We start from the raw sequence: 17,547 nt of genomic DNA, 5'->3' as shown, positions 1-17,547 counted from the left end.
GCGGGGAGTGGGAAGGAGCGACACAGCCAGGGGTGCGCAGGTGAGCCAGCTCCTTGCTGCCAGGCGCGCCCGCCCTTCCCGCCTGGGAGTTGAGCGCCCGGGTAAACACCAGGCGCAGTGCGCGGTGGATCCACCGAGAGACAAAGCCGGGGCGGGGCGGGGGCGCCGCCCGCGAAGCCGGGGCGAGGGCGCGGGGTGCAGATTAGCCTTCCCTGGCGCGGGTGGCCCCTCAGCCTGGGAGACCCCAGCCTGAGCCGCGGACAGGTGGAGCGGGGGCGGGGTGGCGGCCGGGCGGGTCCCGCCCCGGGGGTGGGGCCGGGCGGGGCGGGGCCGCGCTATGCAAATGTCGCCCACGGGCGGCCAATTGCCGGCGCTCCCCGCGCGGCTCGGAGCACCCTGTCCCGCCGGCGGCCGCGAGACCAGAGCGAGCGAGCGAGCGGTCGGCTGCGTCCGGCGAGCCCCGAGCGCAGCGAAAGGCCGGGGCGTGCGGCGAGGAGCGGCGCAGCCCCCGCGCGGCCGCCGGGCCCCAGCCCAGCAACCGGGCGGGCACCGCGCCATCGGGCCGAGCGGAGCGCAGCGCCCGGAGCTTAGCGCGCCGTCGCCCGCGCCCCGCGCCCCGCGCCGGGGAATGCGCCCTCGGCGCGCCGGCCAGGGGGCGCCCGCAGCCCACCCGGGGGGAGGCGGCCCCGAGCGCCCCTGAGCCTTCCCATGGCCCGGGCTGGGGCCCGGGGCCTCGGCTGCTGACGCGCTCGAAGCCCTCGGAACCCGCTCAGCCGGGGCGCGGCACCGACACCGGTTCAGGCACAGCGGCGAGAGGGCGCGGGCAGGGCCATGGCCCGGGGGAGGCGCTAGCGCGTGCCGCCCGCCCGGGAGCCCAGGCCCCGCCGCCGCGGAGGAGGTGAGTGCGGCGGGAACGGCAGGGAGCGGCGGCGGCCGGCCACCTCGCGGTCCTCCGGGAGCCGCGGCGCCGCAACTCTGCGGAAGTGTCCGCGGCTCGGGCGTCGGGGGTCGGGGGGCTTCCCGCGGACTCGGGGCGACGCGACGAGAGCGGGCGCTGTACCTGTCGGTCTGCCCGGACCCTTTGCCTCGGGGCGACCTGGGGTGTTGGAGGATGTGGCCTGCGGAGTCCCCGGTGTGCAGACAACTTTTCCCATAAGGTTCTGGGGGGGCGCTCCCTTACCCCCGCCCCGCCACTCCCACGTTCCCGGAGCGGGAATCCGGCTGCCGCTGCTCCTGGCTCAGCCTCTCCCACTAGCGCCTCAGGCAGCGCTGTGCCCGGTGGGTGCGCCGCCTGCCTCAGTGGCCCAACCTGACGATCCTCTGCTCAAAGGACGCTATCCTGGCTGCCCCCAAGTGGAGGGTCTCCCAGGTCCAGGGCAGGCGGCCCGCCAGCCCCGTGGCCTCCCTCCCAGCACCGGGCCAACCCGAACCCACTGCTGCCAGCGTGGGTTTGCTTTTCCAGCAGCGAGTCTCGCTCCATCAGGGACCCAGCTGTTTGTGGGGTGTAGGTGAGCTGGGAGACCTGCAGTCAAGCCCGCATGTGGGCCGCTGGGCCCCAGTGGTGAAGTGGGCAGGGACCCCAGGACCACGAGGGGCTCTCCTAGAGCAGGTGGGACCTGGAGGTGTCAGGGTGGCCCAGGAGTGAGGCAGGGGGGCTGGACCTAGGGCTGGGGCCTGGCTGCATAGATAACTTCTCATTCCTGAGATACTGTCTTGTGAACGCCAGCCCTCGAGCACCTGGGGGAGGGGCGGACTTAGGGCACTGGTGTGTGTGCCCTGGAGGTGGGCCCGGTTGGGGGTTTCTGTCCTGAATTCACCCAGCTCATCTCCCAGAAGCCTCTGTACAATTACAGACCCGGGACCTGCACCCAAGGGTGGGGGCTCATCCCAGCCCGGGGGGGGGGGTTAGAGGGAGCTGAGCCTGTTCCCAGGTCCCCACGGGAGTGTCCGGGAAGCCAGGACACCGGGCACGGCTGCCCCTCAGTACAGTTCAGAGGAGCCAGATCCGGAAGTGTGGCTGTGGGGAGAGAGGGCCAGCAGTCCCCCACAGCCCCCCTGCTCTGCTAGGCATACCTTGAGGGGGAGGATGGAGCCAAGCCCAGGTGACCTTGACTGGGAAACCCCCACCACCATCGAAAGGGGGGTCAGTCGCAGCTATGCTGGGGTGGCTCTGCTTCCTGGTCCGGGGGGTGTTGGGGGAGGGGGAAAGCCTAGGAGCTGGGAGGGAGCGCTGGCCTGCGCAGGGGGCATATCCAGGGGGTGGGGTGCTGTTAATAATCTCTTCCCCATGTTCGCCCACAGCCCCTGCGCCTGCCCCCCTTCCAGCCAGGCAGTTCCCAGCTCTGAGGAGCCAAGCTCCCTTCCCTGAGGCAGGCTGTCCACCCCCACCCCCACCCCCACACTCAGCCTGGGAGGTCTGGAGCAGGCTAGACAATTCTACCACCTAGCCCCCGGCCCCGACCCCAGGTACCTCCGGACCCCCTCGATCTCCCGCCCCTTCCCTGCACCCCTTGCCAGCCCCAGCTCCTCGGTTCTTTGTTTGAGCGTCTCTCTCTGTCCCTCCCTCTCTCCTCCCTCTCTCCTCCTCCTCCCTCCCGCCTGCCTTCCTCCCTTGCTCCCTCCCACCAGCCTTCTTTCCTTCCTTCCTTCTCTGCTCTCCTCCTGGTGGGCTCCCAGGTGGCGGTGCCTGCTCCTCCTCTGTCCACCCACCTGGGCCAGCCCACGGGGGAGCCTGTGGGGCTGGGGCTGATGGGATGCATCCAGGGGCTGGCGAGGGGAAGTGACTCCAGAAATGCCCTCCCCATCCTCCCTCTGTCCTCTCCTTCTTTTCTGCTCCTCTCCTCTCTTCTCCTCCATCCCCCAGGCTGCCAAAGAGGGGGCCTGGACTCGGGCCTGAGGCCCCAAAAGACTCGAACATCCCACATTCACCCCTGTCAAGGGGCATTGTGAGAGCCCAGGAGGGCAAAGCCCTCCACCTTCTTGGACACCTTGGGGGACTCCAACACTGTCTGTCCTTGGTGACCCTGACCTTGTCCCCATGAACACGGATGCAGGAGAAATGAGGCCATGGAGAGGAGGGAGGGGAGAGAACCGGAACCCCCCGCCCCCCCCCTCGCCCATACATGGGATCAAAGCTCCCCGAGGGACTCCTCCCAGGCCAGGACCCTGTCTCCCAGCTTCTTTGAGCCCCACCCCACTAGCAGGTCAAGTTCTTGAGCAAACACATGCCTGTGCGAACATGTGTGGGCATGCACGTGAGCGTGTGTGTGTGTGTGTGTGTGTGTGTGTGTCCACAAATGTTAGTGGGGTCTCCCGGGTGTACCCCAAGGGGGTGTGTGGCTGCACAGCCCTTCCCCACCTGCCCTCCATCAGCCTGCTGTTCAGCCAGCACCAGCCTGGTGCCCCCACCCGCCCCCCGCAGGCAGGGATGGGGCTGGTTCTGATTCTCCCCTCCCCCAGCCTCCCCAGGAGGGAGCGTCTGATGGGGATTCGGAGGGAACAGAGAGGTGCCAGCACCCAGGAGAGGGCTTCCCACCGAGGGCGCCCCCTGGGGAATGGCTGGGAGGCCCCAGCTGCACTTCCTGTCGGAGGGACCACGAGCGGTTGACCCTGGCAGGAGAGGCCAGGGCTTGGGGGAGGCGGGTCCGCGGAGGGCACCAGGGTCTGCCCATTGGGGCCTGACAGTCAGATGTGGCAGGTGGACCTCACCCAGCAGGTGTCAGCCCGTGCGAGGGGCTGACAGGCCCCAGGCCCTCACCCCACCCCAGGGCCTGGTAGTCACCTGGGCCTGGCCTCCCAGGGAGGAGGGGATAGCCAGAGCAGGTCAGGGGGTGGGGCTCGCGATGTCGTTCCTGGGTGGGGGGACGGGGAGTTGGCGCTGGTGTTTGCCGGGAGGGAGCAATATGTTCCGACAACTGGTGCTGGGCTGCGTTTACCCAACAGCCAGTCTGCCTGGGGAGACAACATTGGGAAAACATCGCACTGAGACTTGGACCCGCCGGGGGTGTGGGAGTTCTGCAGGGGAGCCTGCAGGCCCGCCCCGGCTCCCGCCGTCCTAGCTCCCCTCTGCACCCTCCTGAGCAGAGCTGGAGCTCCTCCCAGCGGGAAGTCCTTCCGTAGGTCTGACCTGGATCCCTCCTGCTGTGGTTTCTGTAAAAGCAGACTTTGCTCTTTCCTGCCTCTCCTTTCCTGGCTGCTGCGCGCTTCCACTTGAGACTGCGAACGCCTGCCTCCCGCACTCTCCGCTCTCTTCCGTGTACCGCACCCCAATAATCGGGTCCCGGTTTCCCTGTATGGGTGGAGATGTTTTGCAGGAGCACGCAGGGTGGGCCCACCACTTTCCCCCAGCCTTGAGGGGGGAGAGGGCTGGGCAGTCCGCTTGGTTGGGGGCGGGGATGAGGAAGATCCTGTTGGGAATGCAGAGGCTGCCAGTCACCTGCTTGAGCCGGGCCCTGTGGATGCAGCCAGGGCTGGGCCAGAGGCCGGGAGAGTGAGTCTCCTTCCCCCCCCCCCCCCCCCCGCCCCCAGCTCTGCTGACCCGGCTGCACCTGGCTGCTTGGTCTTCAGGGCCATTGGTTACGGAGACGAAGCAGGGACAAGAAAGTGCGTGAGGTGTGCGTACTGGCCCTCGTGTCCCCGGGCTGAGGGTGTGCGTGAGGAGACACCAGCACCCTATTTGTTCAGATGGGGAAACTGAGGCACTTGGCGGAATTCCATGCGGGGACTGTGGGCGGGCAGGACGCCCCTCTCTGCCTCACATTCCAATCATGGTTCTGTCCTCCCAGGTGTCCAGGCCGCTGAGCTGCTTCCTGGGCCCCAGGCCTCCCACAATGCCTGTGGCTGGTCTCCTCCTCTGGGCTTCCCTAGTGACTGGGGCCTGGCCAGCCACCCCCATCCAGGACCACGCGCCGGCCACGCCCCGGGTCCGGCTCTCATTCAAAGGTAAGAGCCCGCCTCGCGGTGCCCAGCTGCCCCCTCTGCGCACGGCCCGCCTGGCGCACGGGAGAGGGGCGAGGTCCTGGCAAACGAGGACCACACATGGGTGGCCCTGGGGGGTGAGGTGGGGACAGGGAGGTGGCGGCCGCTGGGGAAGGCTGGAGGCTGGGCCACTCAGACATTTTGGAGAAGGGTCCTGAGCCCGGGTCCCTTCTGGAGGCAGAAGGTGAGTCTCGGCCTCGGGTCTGCAGGGTCTCCTCCGAGTGCGAACTGGGACGCTGGTGCAGCTGCGCCTTCCCAGCTCCTGTCTGCAGAGGCCCTGGCGCCCGTCCGCCCGCCCGCCCGCTCTGCGTCTGGTCCTGCCCTGGGCAGCCCGGGGGGAGGGTCAGAAATCCGCAGACACGGACTCCAGGAAGCGGGGCGCAGGACCTGCTCTACAGGGGTGTGGGCGCTGAAGGAGCCTCCCTGTGGGCGTGGGGGGGAGGGTTCGCAGGGACTGGGGCGGGTGCTGTGGGCCGTGACCGGAGGGTAGGCCACCTGGTGAGTCCGGGGAGAGCGTGTGCTGTGCCAAGCCCGAGATCCTGAGTCCCCAGTGAGCACTCGGAAGCTCCTGGGAGGTTCCAGGGACGGGTTGGGGTCTGCAGAGTGAGGGGGTCCCGCAGCTCCATCACCTGAGGCACCGGGCAGGCGAGCACGCGTGGCGCAGGGCAGCTGCTGAGGCCCGCTCACTGGCCCCTCCTTGGAGGGCTGTGCCATCGGAAGTCTACTGTGCCCCCGGGCGAGGGCCCATGGCCACGCTGGGGCCTGCGGGACCTGGGTCGCTCCCGAGTTCTCAGCCGTGGCCCCCCTCTGGCCCGAGGTCACTCGGTCCAGCCGCCTGCCCGGGGAGGGGCGGACTCAGCCATGGCGGGCCAGGTTTCCGGGCACACATGTCGGGGTGAAAGGCTGGGCCGAGCCCTTTCCTTCCTCAGGCCTGGCTGCAGCCCAGCGCGCCTCACCTCGCCTCACCGCGTGCCCGTGTTCCAGGCCGAGCCCCTCCCGGCCCCGGCCTGCCCGGCAGCGGGATGGGTCGGTGGGGGGATGGGTCGGGGGGAACGGGTTTCTGAGGGTGAGCCTGCAGGACAGCCCGTGCAGGGCCTAAGGAACGGGCGGAGGAGCGGGTCAGCTCGATTTGCAGACGCAGCCCCTCTCCTAGGCTGAGAGAGGAGCCCTTTATTCTGCTGACACCCCCCCCTCCTCCGGGTGGAATTCCTCAGAGCAGATCAATAAATCTTAAAGGAGCCTGATTCCCCCGCTGTCCCCCTTCACAGCAGCCCAGGGTGCAGGCAGGGGGTTAGATCATCCGCTTCCCCCACAGGACGAGGGTGGGTGGCTTGGTCTCCACACCCCAGGGACCCTGGAGCCCAGACATCCACTCTGGGTTATTTTTGTCATCACCCTGGAGACCATGGGAGGTCGCAGGAGGGACGACGTGTGGGGAGGCCCTCTGTCGGCTCCCCTTAGACCTTCTTGGCCTTCCAGGGGCAAAGGGGCAAAGGCTTTTGTTCCTGTTTCCCAGAGAGGGAAACCGAGGCTCGGGCAAGGGCAAGCCCAAGGTCAGCCAGGAGGCAGAAGCGAGGCCAGAAATAGAACCCTGGTGTCCTGGCCTTGTCGACGCCTGACGCCCACATCAGTCAGGTCGATTCGCTCTCAATTAGCTCTGAAGCCAACACCCGCGGTGACTAAAAGCCCAGCTCCTGGCAGGCAGCCTACCCAGCGCCGACGGCCCTGGCCGCCGGGGTGGGGCTGCGGGAAGCCGGGCCACCCGGGCCTGGGCCTCGGGGCCTTTGCACACGCAGGTGTCCCCGCCCTGAATGGCCTTTCCTGGTCCCCACGTGATCTCGAGTCCTGGTTTTATGGTTAACGTCCCCTAGTTTACCAGATAGTTGAGCACCTACTGTGCGCCAGGCCCTGTGCTGAGCGCTGGGGACCCTGCAGGGAACAGGAGGGGGTACCTACAGTCGGACCGGCTGAAAGGCAGTGGGCACCCCGTCGCCTGTGCCACCTGGGAACCCAGCTCTGACTGGGCGCCGGGCCCCTGGGCGGTCTCAGCCAGGTCATGAGCAGGCAGTGGCCCTCGCTGAGGAGTGAGTCCCCGCCAAGTGTGTGTGGAGTGAGAGCCGAGGCCAGCTCCTGGGGTCCCACAGCCTGGCTGTGGACTGGGAAAGCGGGGGCTCCTCCTGGGCACAGAGAGGGTTGCTCCCAGAAGCACGGGTGGCCACTCTGGCTCCATGCCTCAGTTTCTCCATCTGTGCCTCGGATGGCTATAGCAGCTGGCATACCAGGCCTCAGAGACTCGGTCCTGCTGCCGTGGGAGGCGCTGGCATACGGGGCATTCCTGCCCAGGGCAGATAAAGGAACAAAGGCAGGAACTGGGCCAGACTTGGGCTTGCTGCCTGCCCGTCCGCCTGGGCACCCCCCGCCAAGCCTCAAGCAAAGAGGGGGGAAGGGAGAAGGGACCAGGGTTCAGTCAGAGTCAGGGGTTCCAATGGCCCAGCCCTGAGCTTCCATCAGCAGCACAGCCAAGGTCGGGCAGAAGGGAGGTGCCCAGTGGGGAGACCCCAGGAGCAGGCAGGGTGTTCTCTGAGCTCACGGCGCCAGGGACTAGAGAGCCGGGACCGCAGACCCCTCTGTCCTCCACCCTCCTCACCAGGCCTGGGTCCCCTTCACCCCAGAGTCACCCACTGAGTCTGGGAGAACAGCTCCCCTCCCTGCACCTGAGGGCACCACCTCGGCTGCGCAGGGAGGGGCTGGCCTGCCAGGGCCTTTGTTCCGCTTGGGGAATGCTCACTGCGTGCCAGGAGGCCACCCCACAGGGCACCGCTGCTGCCTGGGCTGGATCTGGCTGGGCCTTGGGGCCAAGAAGTGTTCAGTGGGGGAAAGAGGTTGTGTGATAACATGAGGGGCTGGACCGCTAGGGAAACTGAGGCAGGGGTAGGGAGATGGAGCAGAGGGCCATCTCGCTGAAGGAGGTCGGGACAGACGCCCACAATCGGAGTAACTGTAGGAGCCCCTGATGACAACCTAGGGGCGGCCTCCAAGGCCTGAGGCAGCCCCCTGGTTTCCTGGGGGGGGGGGGGGCCTGGAGGCTTCCCGAGCCACGTAGGAGCAGGACCGAGGGGAGCCTGTCCCGGGACGGAGCGAGGGCGGCTGGTGGATGCGGGCACAGCCCTGTCCCATGAGCTGGGGACAAGGCTCCAGGGCCCTACAGCGCCGCGTCTTCCCAGCCTCCCTCCCCAGGAAAGGCCTGGGGTCGCCCTGGGGTGCATCCGCGCCCCCAGGACACGCTCTCCCTTCAGAAAAGGAAAACCAGGATCCCAGAAGGGGCAAGGGCTCCCGGGTCCAGCAAGGCCCTGCTGGCCTGCCCCGCCCGCCTCGGAGCCACCCCTGACGTCATTTGCATGTGGCATGCGAAAGCCAGAGTGTGCACTTTCCTTGTTAGGAGACGATGAGATGGGAGGTTAGGAGGGGTCACGGTGGGTGGGGGTTGTGCAAGCCTTGCTGGCGCCTTGCCCCAGTCCCAGGCCTGATGCACAGGCGTGGAGTGAGGTTGGGGAGTTCGAGGACCCACCCTTACCCCCCGGGCTCCCAGGCCAGCCAAACAGGCGGGGAGCCCCAGGTTGCAGGGGAGGCGGTGAGGAGCCCGGGAGCTTCGGAGCTTCGAGGCCAGCAGCGGCTCGGGGAGCTGGGCAGGGTCAGGTGGCTGAGACAGCCACGCGGGGACCTGGAGCGGAAAGCAGGATGGGTGTGTGTTCCTGGATGAGCCAGAAAGAGGGAGGAAGGAAGACCCAACTCGTGAACTTGAGCCCAGATCCCTGCATTTGGGATCAGCTTTCCTGGAAATGGGAGCTGCCTCCCTCCTGAGGGGGGACTTGGAAGCGGCCACTTGGGGAGTTGGGAGGTCCTGGGGGCTGGCTCCCGCCCCTCCTTTGGCCACTCTCTGCCCTCGGAGGGAGCAGGGACAGGTCCTGCCTGTCAGCCAGGCCAGGGGCTGGGCCTTCAGCTGTGGTCCCCGCGGGTCCAGCCAAGCTTCGGACGGGCCTGCCATCGGCGGGGACCCAGCAGCGCAGGCCTGGTCTCCGGTTCCCTGGTACAACGCCCGCCCCTCCCTCCTTGGCTCCAGCTCCCCTTGGCACCGAGCGGGAGCTGGTGCATGCTCAGGGAGTAAATCATGTTCCTTGGCAGCCCCCGCTGCTTCATAATCGTAAAGAATTTAAAGAGAAACCGCCAAGATAAAAATCTCATCCCGCTCATAAAAGCATCTTTCACCCTGTGGCTTGGGAGGCAGCCGCCTGAGAGGGCTCCTGGCTGTCTGCACCTGTCTGCGCATCCCAGCCCGGTGACCCCTCCGGAGGTGGGGTGGGCCCGGGGTGCCTTCAGAGCCCTGCCCCCTGGCTCCTGGCTCCTGGGAGACCCCCAGCTCCCGGGGCAGGGAGCGGGCACTGAAAGGTGGTAGGAAGCAGAGGTGCAGGTCGTGGTGGTTGAGAGGACTGGTCCAGAAGGCAGGCAGACCCCATCCTACCCTCGTCAGCGGTGTGACCTTGGCCCAGGGGCTTCGCCTCTCCCACCCCTGGGCCCTCCCTGGGCCCGAGAGCCTCAGGCTGTCCTGCTTGCATGCTGGCTGTGGGTGGACCTCAAGTATCTGAGTCCCTCTGTGTCCCTGCTTCCTAATGGGGGTGCACACGGTGCCGATCTCATTGTGCTGTTGGGAGGATTAACCGTGAGTCCAGCTGCAGCCCCAGTAAAGGAAGTGTCAGTAGCAAGGAGCTCTACTGCGGGAGGCGGACAGGTGAGGGCCGGGCCGGAGTGCTCAGGAGCCCCGCACGGCCTCACCCCTCCCTCCGGTTTCTGACCTTTGGAAAGGACCGAAGGCAGGACCCTGGGCCCTGTGGGTGGAGTGGGGTCAGGAGGAGAATGGCTGTCATGGGCATCCTGGCAGACTTCCTGGAGGAGGCTACATCTCAACTAGGGGAAGGGCGATGGGGAAGAGGGAAGAGCAGGGGCAGAGGCGGGTGTGTGCTGTGGCACCTGGGAAGGGGTCTGCTGGCGGGGGTCTTGCGCTTGGTGCCAGAGGTCGTCTGTACTTGTCCTTGTGACTTTTAAGCTCTTTTTAATCCCAGAGGTGACATCCGCCGTGGGGAAATCCAGTGTTAGAAATGCATGGGGGGAGGGGAAGCCTTGGAGGGCGGCCCGTCCGGTGGGGCCCACGATCCGCTGCAGGGACCCCTCCTGGGGCACTGTCCTGGCTCCCGCAGCTTGTGCCGGGGACACCAGCCCTGGCTGCTCGCCGGGCATCCGCACGGCTGGGCGGGAGCGCTGGCCTGGTCTGGCCTGGCCTGGCGCTGGCCTGGGAATCTGAGCCCCGCCTCGAGGGGCCCCTTGGCGCTCTGGAGGAGCAGAGAAGATTCCTGCTGCATTTTTCTTAGAAACAGCAAGAGGGCCTTTGCCAGAGGCCTGGATGCCAGAAGGCTTCGGTCTGAGTCCCAAGCCCAGCTCACGAGGGCGCCTGAGCTTGCTGGGTCTGCAGCCCCCAGGGAGAGGGCAGCGCCTCGGGGCTCCAGACCTGACCCCTGGCCCTGACCCCGCAGAGACTGAGCCTGGGTGCTGGCCGCGGAGGACCCAGGAGGCCAGCCTGTGGGGGAGGGAGGCCTCGGCTGGGCAGGCCTGTGTGCGGCGTTTGCACCGGGCCACCCGCAGGCACGGCTGTCTGCTCCCTCTCCGCAGGCGGGGGCAGCCCCAAAGCAACGGCCCCTCTGGGGACCAGGAAGCCCTCTGAGCCGCAGGCCTCAGCTCCAGACCCCCCTCCCCCAGTCTTCTTCCTTCCTCTCCCCCCGCCCCGCCCCTCTCACCGGCACCCTGACCCGTCCTTGGCTTCCTACCCGGACATGCTCTTTCCTCTGAGGTCTCCCCACTCAGCCGAGAGCTTCAGTTCTTCCCGCTACGGCCCGTGCTGATGCCCCACGTCCCTCCCAGGCAGTGTGTCCCCGCTGCTCAGCCTGCGTGGGGCTCCGTGGGCCGTGCACCACCATCAGCGGGACAGCCGCTGCGTGGGGGGCCTCGCGCCGGGCCCTGTGCCTGGGACTCCGGGGCCTCTGCCAGGGCGCCCACTGTCACGGTGTCCAACACCTCCCGGTGTCACGGTTAATCCTCCGAGCTCAGCCCCACTGCACCCCCCAAGGACGGCCCTGAGCACACATCTGCCTGCACGGTGCCTCAGTTTCCCCACCAGGTGTTGGGCAGGGGCTCAGACTGTGCGGGGCACCCCGGGAGTCCTGCAGGGACCCCAGCAGGCCGAGGAGGACCGAGCAGAGGTGGGGCTGAGCTGTCCCTCGGTGATTTATGGGCAAATGAGCCGCGCAGTTTGTTGTCTTTTGCAGCCACAGGGAGGAGGCGCTGAGGAAGGAGCGAGGGGTTTCCGGGCCGGGGCTGGAATGTGGGAGGAGGGGCAGGGCCGGCCTGTGGAACTGGAGGCTCCGTCCCCACCTGAAAAGTGGGTCAGTGCAGCCCTCCCCTCACGACCAGCCCCCACCCCCCACCTCTTGGGGCACATTCCTGTGCGAGCCGCTCGCCTGACCGGCGTGTCCTCCCAGCGCTCTCCGCCCTGCAGCTCCCTGGACCGACCGCCCTTTCCAGGCTGGGCAGGCCCTGGACTCCGCCTGGCCAGTGAATGCCCACAGGGCTCCCCACCATCAGCTGTGTGCACCGTGGGGCCCATCTAGGACCCCTGGCCTCTGGAGCCAGCAGCCCAGCCCTTGGCTGATCAGGTGCCCTGGGGCCTGGCGGAGGGCAGGGACCCGGGAGGCACCTGGGCTGCAGGCACCCACTGCTGGGACAGAAGGGGAGTCACTGACTTCCTGCGGGGAGAGGCGTGGCACCTCGGTTCCGCTGGCCTGTGTGCCAGGGAGTGACCCGCCCTTCCCTCCTGGCTTTGCCTGTGCCCCTGCCTGTCGGCTCCCGGGCGGAGCAGGTGGGCGCTGGGGCGGAACGGGCGTGGGAACCGCGTGCCCCAGCCCGGGCCCAGCCTCAGCCCCCAACCCTCAAGCCCCAGGCCCAGTCCCAACCCCCACCTCCCAGTCCCAGCCCCAGCCCCAGCCCCACACCCCAGCCCCAGCCCCAGCCTCCTCACAGGAGGGAAGCCTGCCCTGGCTCCTCGCTCAGGCTCCTGTCCAGCGTGTTTACTGAGCAGCTGGGGTGTTTACAGAGCCCTTAAGAAGGGGCCCCTCGTCCCAGAGGTTTCCCATCTTGAGGATTCCATTGGGGACAGGCATGTCAGGGATGCCGGCGGCACCCATCCCCGCCCTGGCCAGGCTGGCAGCGTTGAGGTGCCTGTCCCTCCACCCTCCACTCTGACCCTGCCCCCTCCCCCCCCCCAGAAGACCGTCCCAGGAAGTCGCAGCTCTAGGTGGTGAATGAAATACGTAACTGGGTCCCCAGTTTAGACATTTAAATTAAATTCAGTCAGAGTAGTTATTGAATATAAACATGCCGAGTCATTTACATGTTAATTATGTTGAATGGACTAGAGGCCATAATTAGTTGCTAATTGGGTGAGAGCGGCTGTAATTGGTATTGTTGGCACCGACCTGCTCACCTGCTTGGGGGTGAAGGAGGGTGAGTGTGGGTGGCTCCTGGGGAGCCCTCTGGGTCGGTCTCCAATCTGGAGAGCCTGGCTCAGGGGTGGGATCAGAGAGCCTATCCCCTTAAGGAGGCAGCTCAGACCCAAGGCAAAACCCCTGGATCTGGCTGCTAGGGGTTCCCAACCAGAACATCCTGGGGGGCGGGGGCCTGGGAGAGCAGCCCCCTAGGCAGCGGTCGGCAAACTCATTCGTCCACAGAGCCAGATACCAACAGCACAACGATGGACATTTCTTTGGAGAGCCACATTTTTTATTTTTTATTTATTTTTATTTTTTAATATATTTTATTGATTTTTTACAGAGAGGAAGGGAGAGGGATAGAGAGTCAGAAACATCGATGAGAGAGAAACATCGATCAGCCGCCTCCTGCACACCCCCCACTGGGGATGTGCCCGCAACCAAGGTACATGCCCTTGACCGGAATCGAACCCGGGACCTTTCAGTCCGCAGGCCGACGCTCTATCCACTGAGCCAAACCAGTTAGGGCGAGAGCCAAATTTTTTAAACTTAAACTTCTTCTAATGCCACTTCTTCAAAATAGACTCGCCCAGGCCGTGGTATTTTGGGGAAGAGCCACACTCAAGGGGCCAGAGAGCCGCATGTGGCTCGCGAGCCACAGTTTGCCGACCACGGGTCTAGAGCATCGGGGACCTGGACCTGAACAGCTGGGACCCAAGGGAGGGCCCACGGGCACGCAGGCATGTCCCGCTGGCGTGTCCCTGGGATGCTGGGGCCTGGGTTGGCCTGGCCAGTGTTGGAGTCTCGGCCTCGGGGTCGGGGAGGTGGGTATGCTGAGCAGGGGGAAGCTGCGTGCACATCTTCGGGGCTGCCCTGCCTCCAGCTCAGGGGCTGGGGCCAGGGCCTGAGGCCTTCTGGCCGCTCGGTGGAAGCGGATGAGGCTGGGAGCCAGGGGCCAGCCCAGCCCCGGGCCTTCCTCTGGGGCCCCTCGCCGCTGTCAGGGAGGGAGAAAGGGGCCGGGGGGGGGGCCACCCCTCCCTAAGGCCCCTGGGGGTGTCCAGGGGGCCTGGCTGCACTCTGCCACTCACGCTATTGTCACTGCTGCCGTCTCCTTGTCCCCTCAGTTTCCCTCCGCAGACGGGCAGGAGATGAGGACTGAGACCCCGGGCAGCACCCAGCCTCATTTCTTTTCAGCTCAGGATTAGGGCTGCGCCAGCCCACGTGAGGTCAGAGGTCAGGGCTGGGCTGCGGGGGACCTGTCGATCACCCCGGTACCAGGCACAGCCGGGGGAGGTGCCCTGTCAGTCAGCACCCGCTGCTTTGTGGAGCTGTAACCAAGGGGGCGGGCGCCCGCCTCCGCTCGGAGAGCCCCTTTCTGTGTGTCCTGGCGACGGGCAGCAGGGGGGGCCGCAGGGGTCGGGGCCCCTGCACTTGGGGTCTGCGGGGAGGGCTGTGGACACGCCTCCTCAGCGCCGTCCTCGCCCACCACCTCCTTGAAGTCAGGCAGCATCAGCTGCTTCCAGAAAGCAGGCCTCGGGACCCCAGGCTCAGCCCCGCAGCTGCCAATGGGCCTTCGCCAGGCGTCCTGGGCGGGACCCTGGGTCCCTGAGCATCGAATGGCCATGGGGGAGGCGGGGGCGGGGTGCTGCGGAAATGAGGTGTCTGATGCCAGAAGAGGCTCTTCCTTCCCTGATGACGGGAAAGCCTTCCCGGATGTTGCCCCACGCAACCTGCGTCCAGCCTGGGTGAGGGCGGGGGCGGGGCGCGCTTCTGGAGGTTCCCCAGGCACAGTGTCCTCGCTCCCCAAGGTCAAAGCTTATCCAGGCTTGAGTCCCAGCACCCACAGAGCCCTGGATGGCGCCCCTGCCCCTCCCTCGGCATTGCCCCGGGAGGGCACCCCTGCCATCCGAGCTGGGCCTGGCGCAAGTGGGACACGTGGTGCAGAGGCGGGGACCGGCCTGAGGACATCACCAGGCTGGGTCCGCGGCAGCCAGCACACACACCGATGCCCCCTCGGCCCCCAGATCCTTGGCCCAAGTCCTTGCTCCTTGAAGGGGCTGGGATACCTGCTGACTGCCCGGGTCAGAGCAGGAGGCTGGGGCTGGGGCTGGGGCCCCCCTGCCCTGCCCTGGGCTCCTTGGAGGAAGGAGGGCCCCAGGTTCTTTGCCCCAGGCAGGGTGGGAGCGGGGACGGGACCCCAGTGGCCTGAGGGGAGCACACTGCCCCCTGGACCCGGGGCTGCCGCTGTGGTGGGCCTTGTCTAATTCTCCTGCAGGAACGCTCGGCCAGGACATGAGGCCAGAGCCCCACCCCCAGCCACCCAGGGGCCCTGGGAAACTCCCACCCTCTCCCTGTCTCCCTCAGGCGGCTGCTGCCGATGGGTGGTTTGGGGTCTTGCTCTGCTCCTGTGGGTCGGGACCGGGTAGAGCCAGGTTGGCGTTAGGGAGAGCAGGGCTGAGTCAGCAGGAACCCCTTGCCCTCTGCACTCCCCACCCCAGCACTAGGAAGTGGGGGGCAGGATAGATGGTGACCCCAGGAGGCCCGCTTCCATGGGGAAGGACCTCCTCTCCCCTCCGAGGCAGGGATGGTCCAGAAAGGATGGGGGGTGGCGGGGGGCAGAGATGCTCAGCGTTAGCATTTCCTGTCCGCCAGGGCTCCTGGAATGTCAGTGCTAGGGAGGGCCCAGGAGACGGTCTAGGTGGGAACCTGAGGCTCAGCCAGAGAGCCTGGCCGCGGCCGCGAAGCCCACATCAGACCAGGTTTCTGACCCTGTGGCCGCCCCTTCCCCACCCACAGGGCCTCCCCAGTTTCCACAGCCACCAACGCATCATGTCCTGTGACAGCAGAGCCATTGACGCCATATCCCGTGGCCACTGGGAGCTGTCCCAAGGGTCCTGAGTCATGTGCCCTGTTGATGGAGCACAAGTCACCTTCCGGCCTGGCTGTCCCCGTGGGCAGTCCCCACCCCCAGGCCTGGCTGGGCCTGGGCCACCCCTCCCCCAGTCCAAAAGGCCACGGACCTGGATGGGACTCCCGCCTTCCATGCCCTCTGGCTGTCACCTTCCTTCTCTGTCTCCACGTCCTCGTCCCTGAATTGAGTTGAGAGGCAGATGTCAGATCAAGGCTAGTCTCCGGCGCCCACCCCCTCCACCCCCGTGTCAGTTGCAGTTTCCTCATCGCTGGGGGAGGGGTCTGCCCCTCCCTCTCTCAGGCAGAAGTGGGGGCCCGGAGTGCTGGGGCTTTGAGCCCCGGGGGGGCCTTGGACTTGGGGCTTGGGCATGGGGAACCACAGCATGGCCAAGGGGCCGAGGGGGCGGGCCTGGGTTCTGGAGGCCCAGGGCAGGGCAGCGGTGGGGGGGACTGTGGCTGGTGGTGAACCTGGATCTAAATGTTTGGGGCTCCCCCCACGCCCAGCGTGTGTGTCTAAAGGTGCCAACTTGAGCCTGTGCCTCCCTCCCCTCCATTGTCCCCCAAACACCCCCTGTCCCAGCCACGCCATGCCCCCAGCCAGGGTATAAATAACCCTGGCGGGCATCCCAGCCTGGGGGGCTCTGCTGGCAGCCCCACTTCCTCTCTGGCCACTTCCTGGCTGTGGGGTGGGGGAGTGTTTACTTTCCTGTTGTCACTATGGCTGGGTGGCCAGGCGGGGGACTCCAAGTGGCCCGACAACAGGTGCAGGACAGGTGCCCAGGCTGCCCTGCCCAGGACTTCAGAGGCGCCGCCGGACCGGCGGGCGAGGCCGCAGCCAGGCAGGGATCGGCCCTTTGATCCCTCGGCGTCCCTGCGTCCCAGAGGTCGGCCAAGGTCATCACCTGCGTTCCCTGTCGCCGCACAGTCAGGCTGGACAGGCAAGGCCCTCAGCCCTCAGACATGGGCTCTGGGTCGGCTGAGGGAGTCCCCTGGCTGCCGTCCCTCCCTCCGCAGGCCCATCCCAGCACATCCGGGAGCTCTGTCCAAGGCTGCCCCCAGCACACAGCAGGCGTAGGGCAGCCAGGCCATTCCAGGCAGCTGCCTGAGGGCGACCTTCACTGATGGGCTGGGGCCACCTGCTGGTCCCCTCTCAGGCGGCCCTTTAGGGCCTTGGGTCCCAGCTGTTCTCCCTCTCCAGGCCTCCCACTTGATTGCCTCACCTGTGAGATGGGTCACCAGCTATGAGATGGGTCACCACCTGTGAGATGGGTCACCACCTGTGAGATGGGTCACCACCTGTGAGATGGGTAACCACCTGTGAGATGGGTCACCAGCTGTGAGATGGGTCACCACCTGTGAGATGGGTGACCAGCTGTGAGAAGTATAACCAGCTGTGATATGGGTCACCAGCTGTGAGATGGGTGACCAGCTGTGAGATGGGTGACCAGCTGTGAGATGGGTGACCACCTGTGAGATGGGTCACCAGCTGTGAGATGGGTGACCAGCTGTGAGATGGGTGACCAGCTGTGAGAAGGGTGACCAGCTATGAGATGGGTGACCAGCTGTGAGATGGGTCACCAGCTGTGAGATGGGTGACCAGCTGTGAGAAGGGTGACCAGCTGTGAGATGGGTGACCAGCTGTGAGATGACTAACCAGCTGTGAGATGGGTCACACCTGTGAGATGGGTCACCAGCTGTGAGATGGGTGACCACCTGTGAGATGGGTGACCAGCTGTGAGATGGGTCACCAGCTGTGAGATGGGTGACCAGCTGTGAGGAGGGTCACCAGCTGTGAGATGGGTGACCAGCTGTGAGATGGGTCACCAGCTGTGAGATGGGTGACCAGCTGTGAGGAGGGTCACCAGCTGTGAGATGGGTGACCAGCTGTGAGATGGGTGACCAGCTGTGAGATGGGTGACCAGCTGTGAGGAGGGTCACCAGCTGTGAGGAGGGTCACCACCTGTGAGGAGGGTCACCACCTGTGAGATGGGTAACCAGCTGTGAGATGGGTCACCAGCTGTGAGGAGGGTCACCACCTGTGAGGAGGGTCACCAGCTGTGAGATGGGT

The 17,547-nt window shown here is 66.4% G+C and overlaps 1 protein-coding gene across 2 annotated transcripts in view; it reads left to right on the top strand.

Annotated features, from left to right (window-relative positions):
- Positions 1 to 379: 379 nt before the first annotated feature.
- Positions 380 to 17,547, top strand: part of SEMA3F (semaphorin 3F) — a 31,677-nt gene continuing 14,509 nt past the window's right edge. For both annotated transcript variants that reach the window (XM_080673860.1, XM_080673859.1), the window contains exons 1-2: positions 380 to 898; positions 4,785 to 4,941. In XM_080673860.1, the coding sequence (XP_080529986.1) occupies positions 4,830 to 4,941 (112 nt within the window). In that variant the 5' untranslated portion in view covers positions 380 to 898; positions 4,785 to 4,829. The remainder of the gene's footprint in view (positions 899 to 4,784; positions 4,942 to 17,547) is intronic.

This window comes from Plecotus auritus, assembly GCF_963455305.1.
Source record: "Plecotus auritus genome assembly, chromosome: 6".
Lineage (NCBI taxonomy): Eukaryota > Metazoa > Chordata > Mammalia > Chiroptera > Vespertilionidae > Plecotus > Plecotus auritus.
Note: the sequence above shows the minus strand (reverse complement) of the source record. Positions and strands in the feature narration are given on the sequence as shown.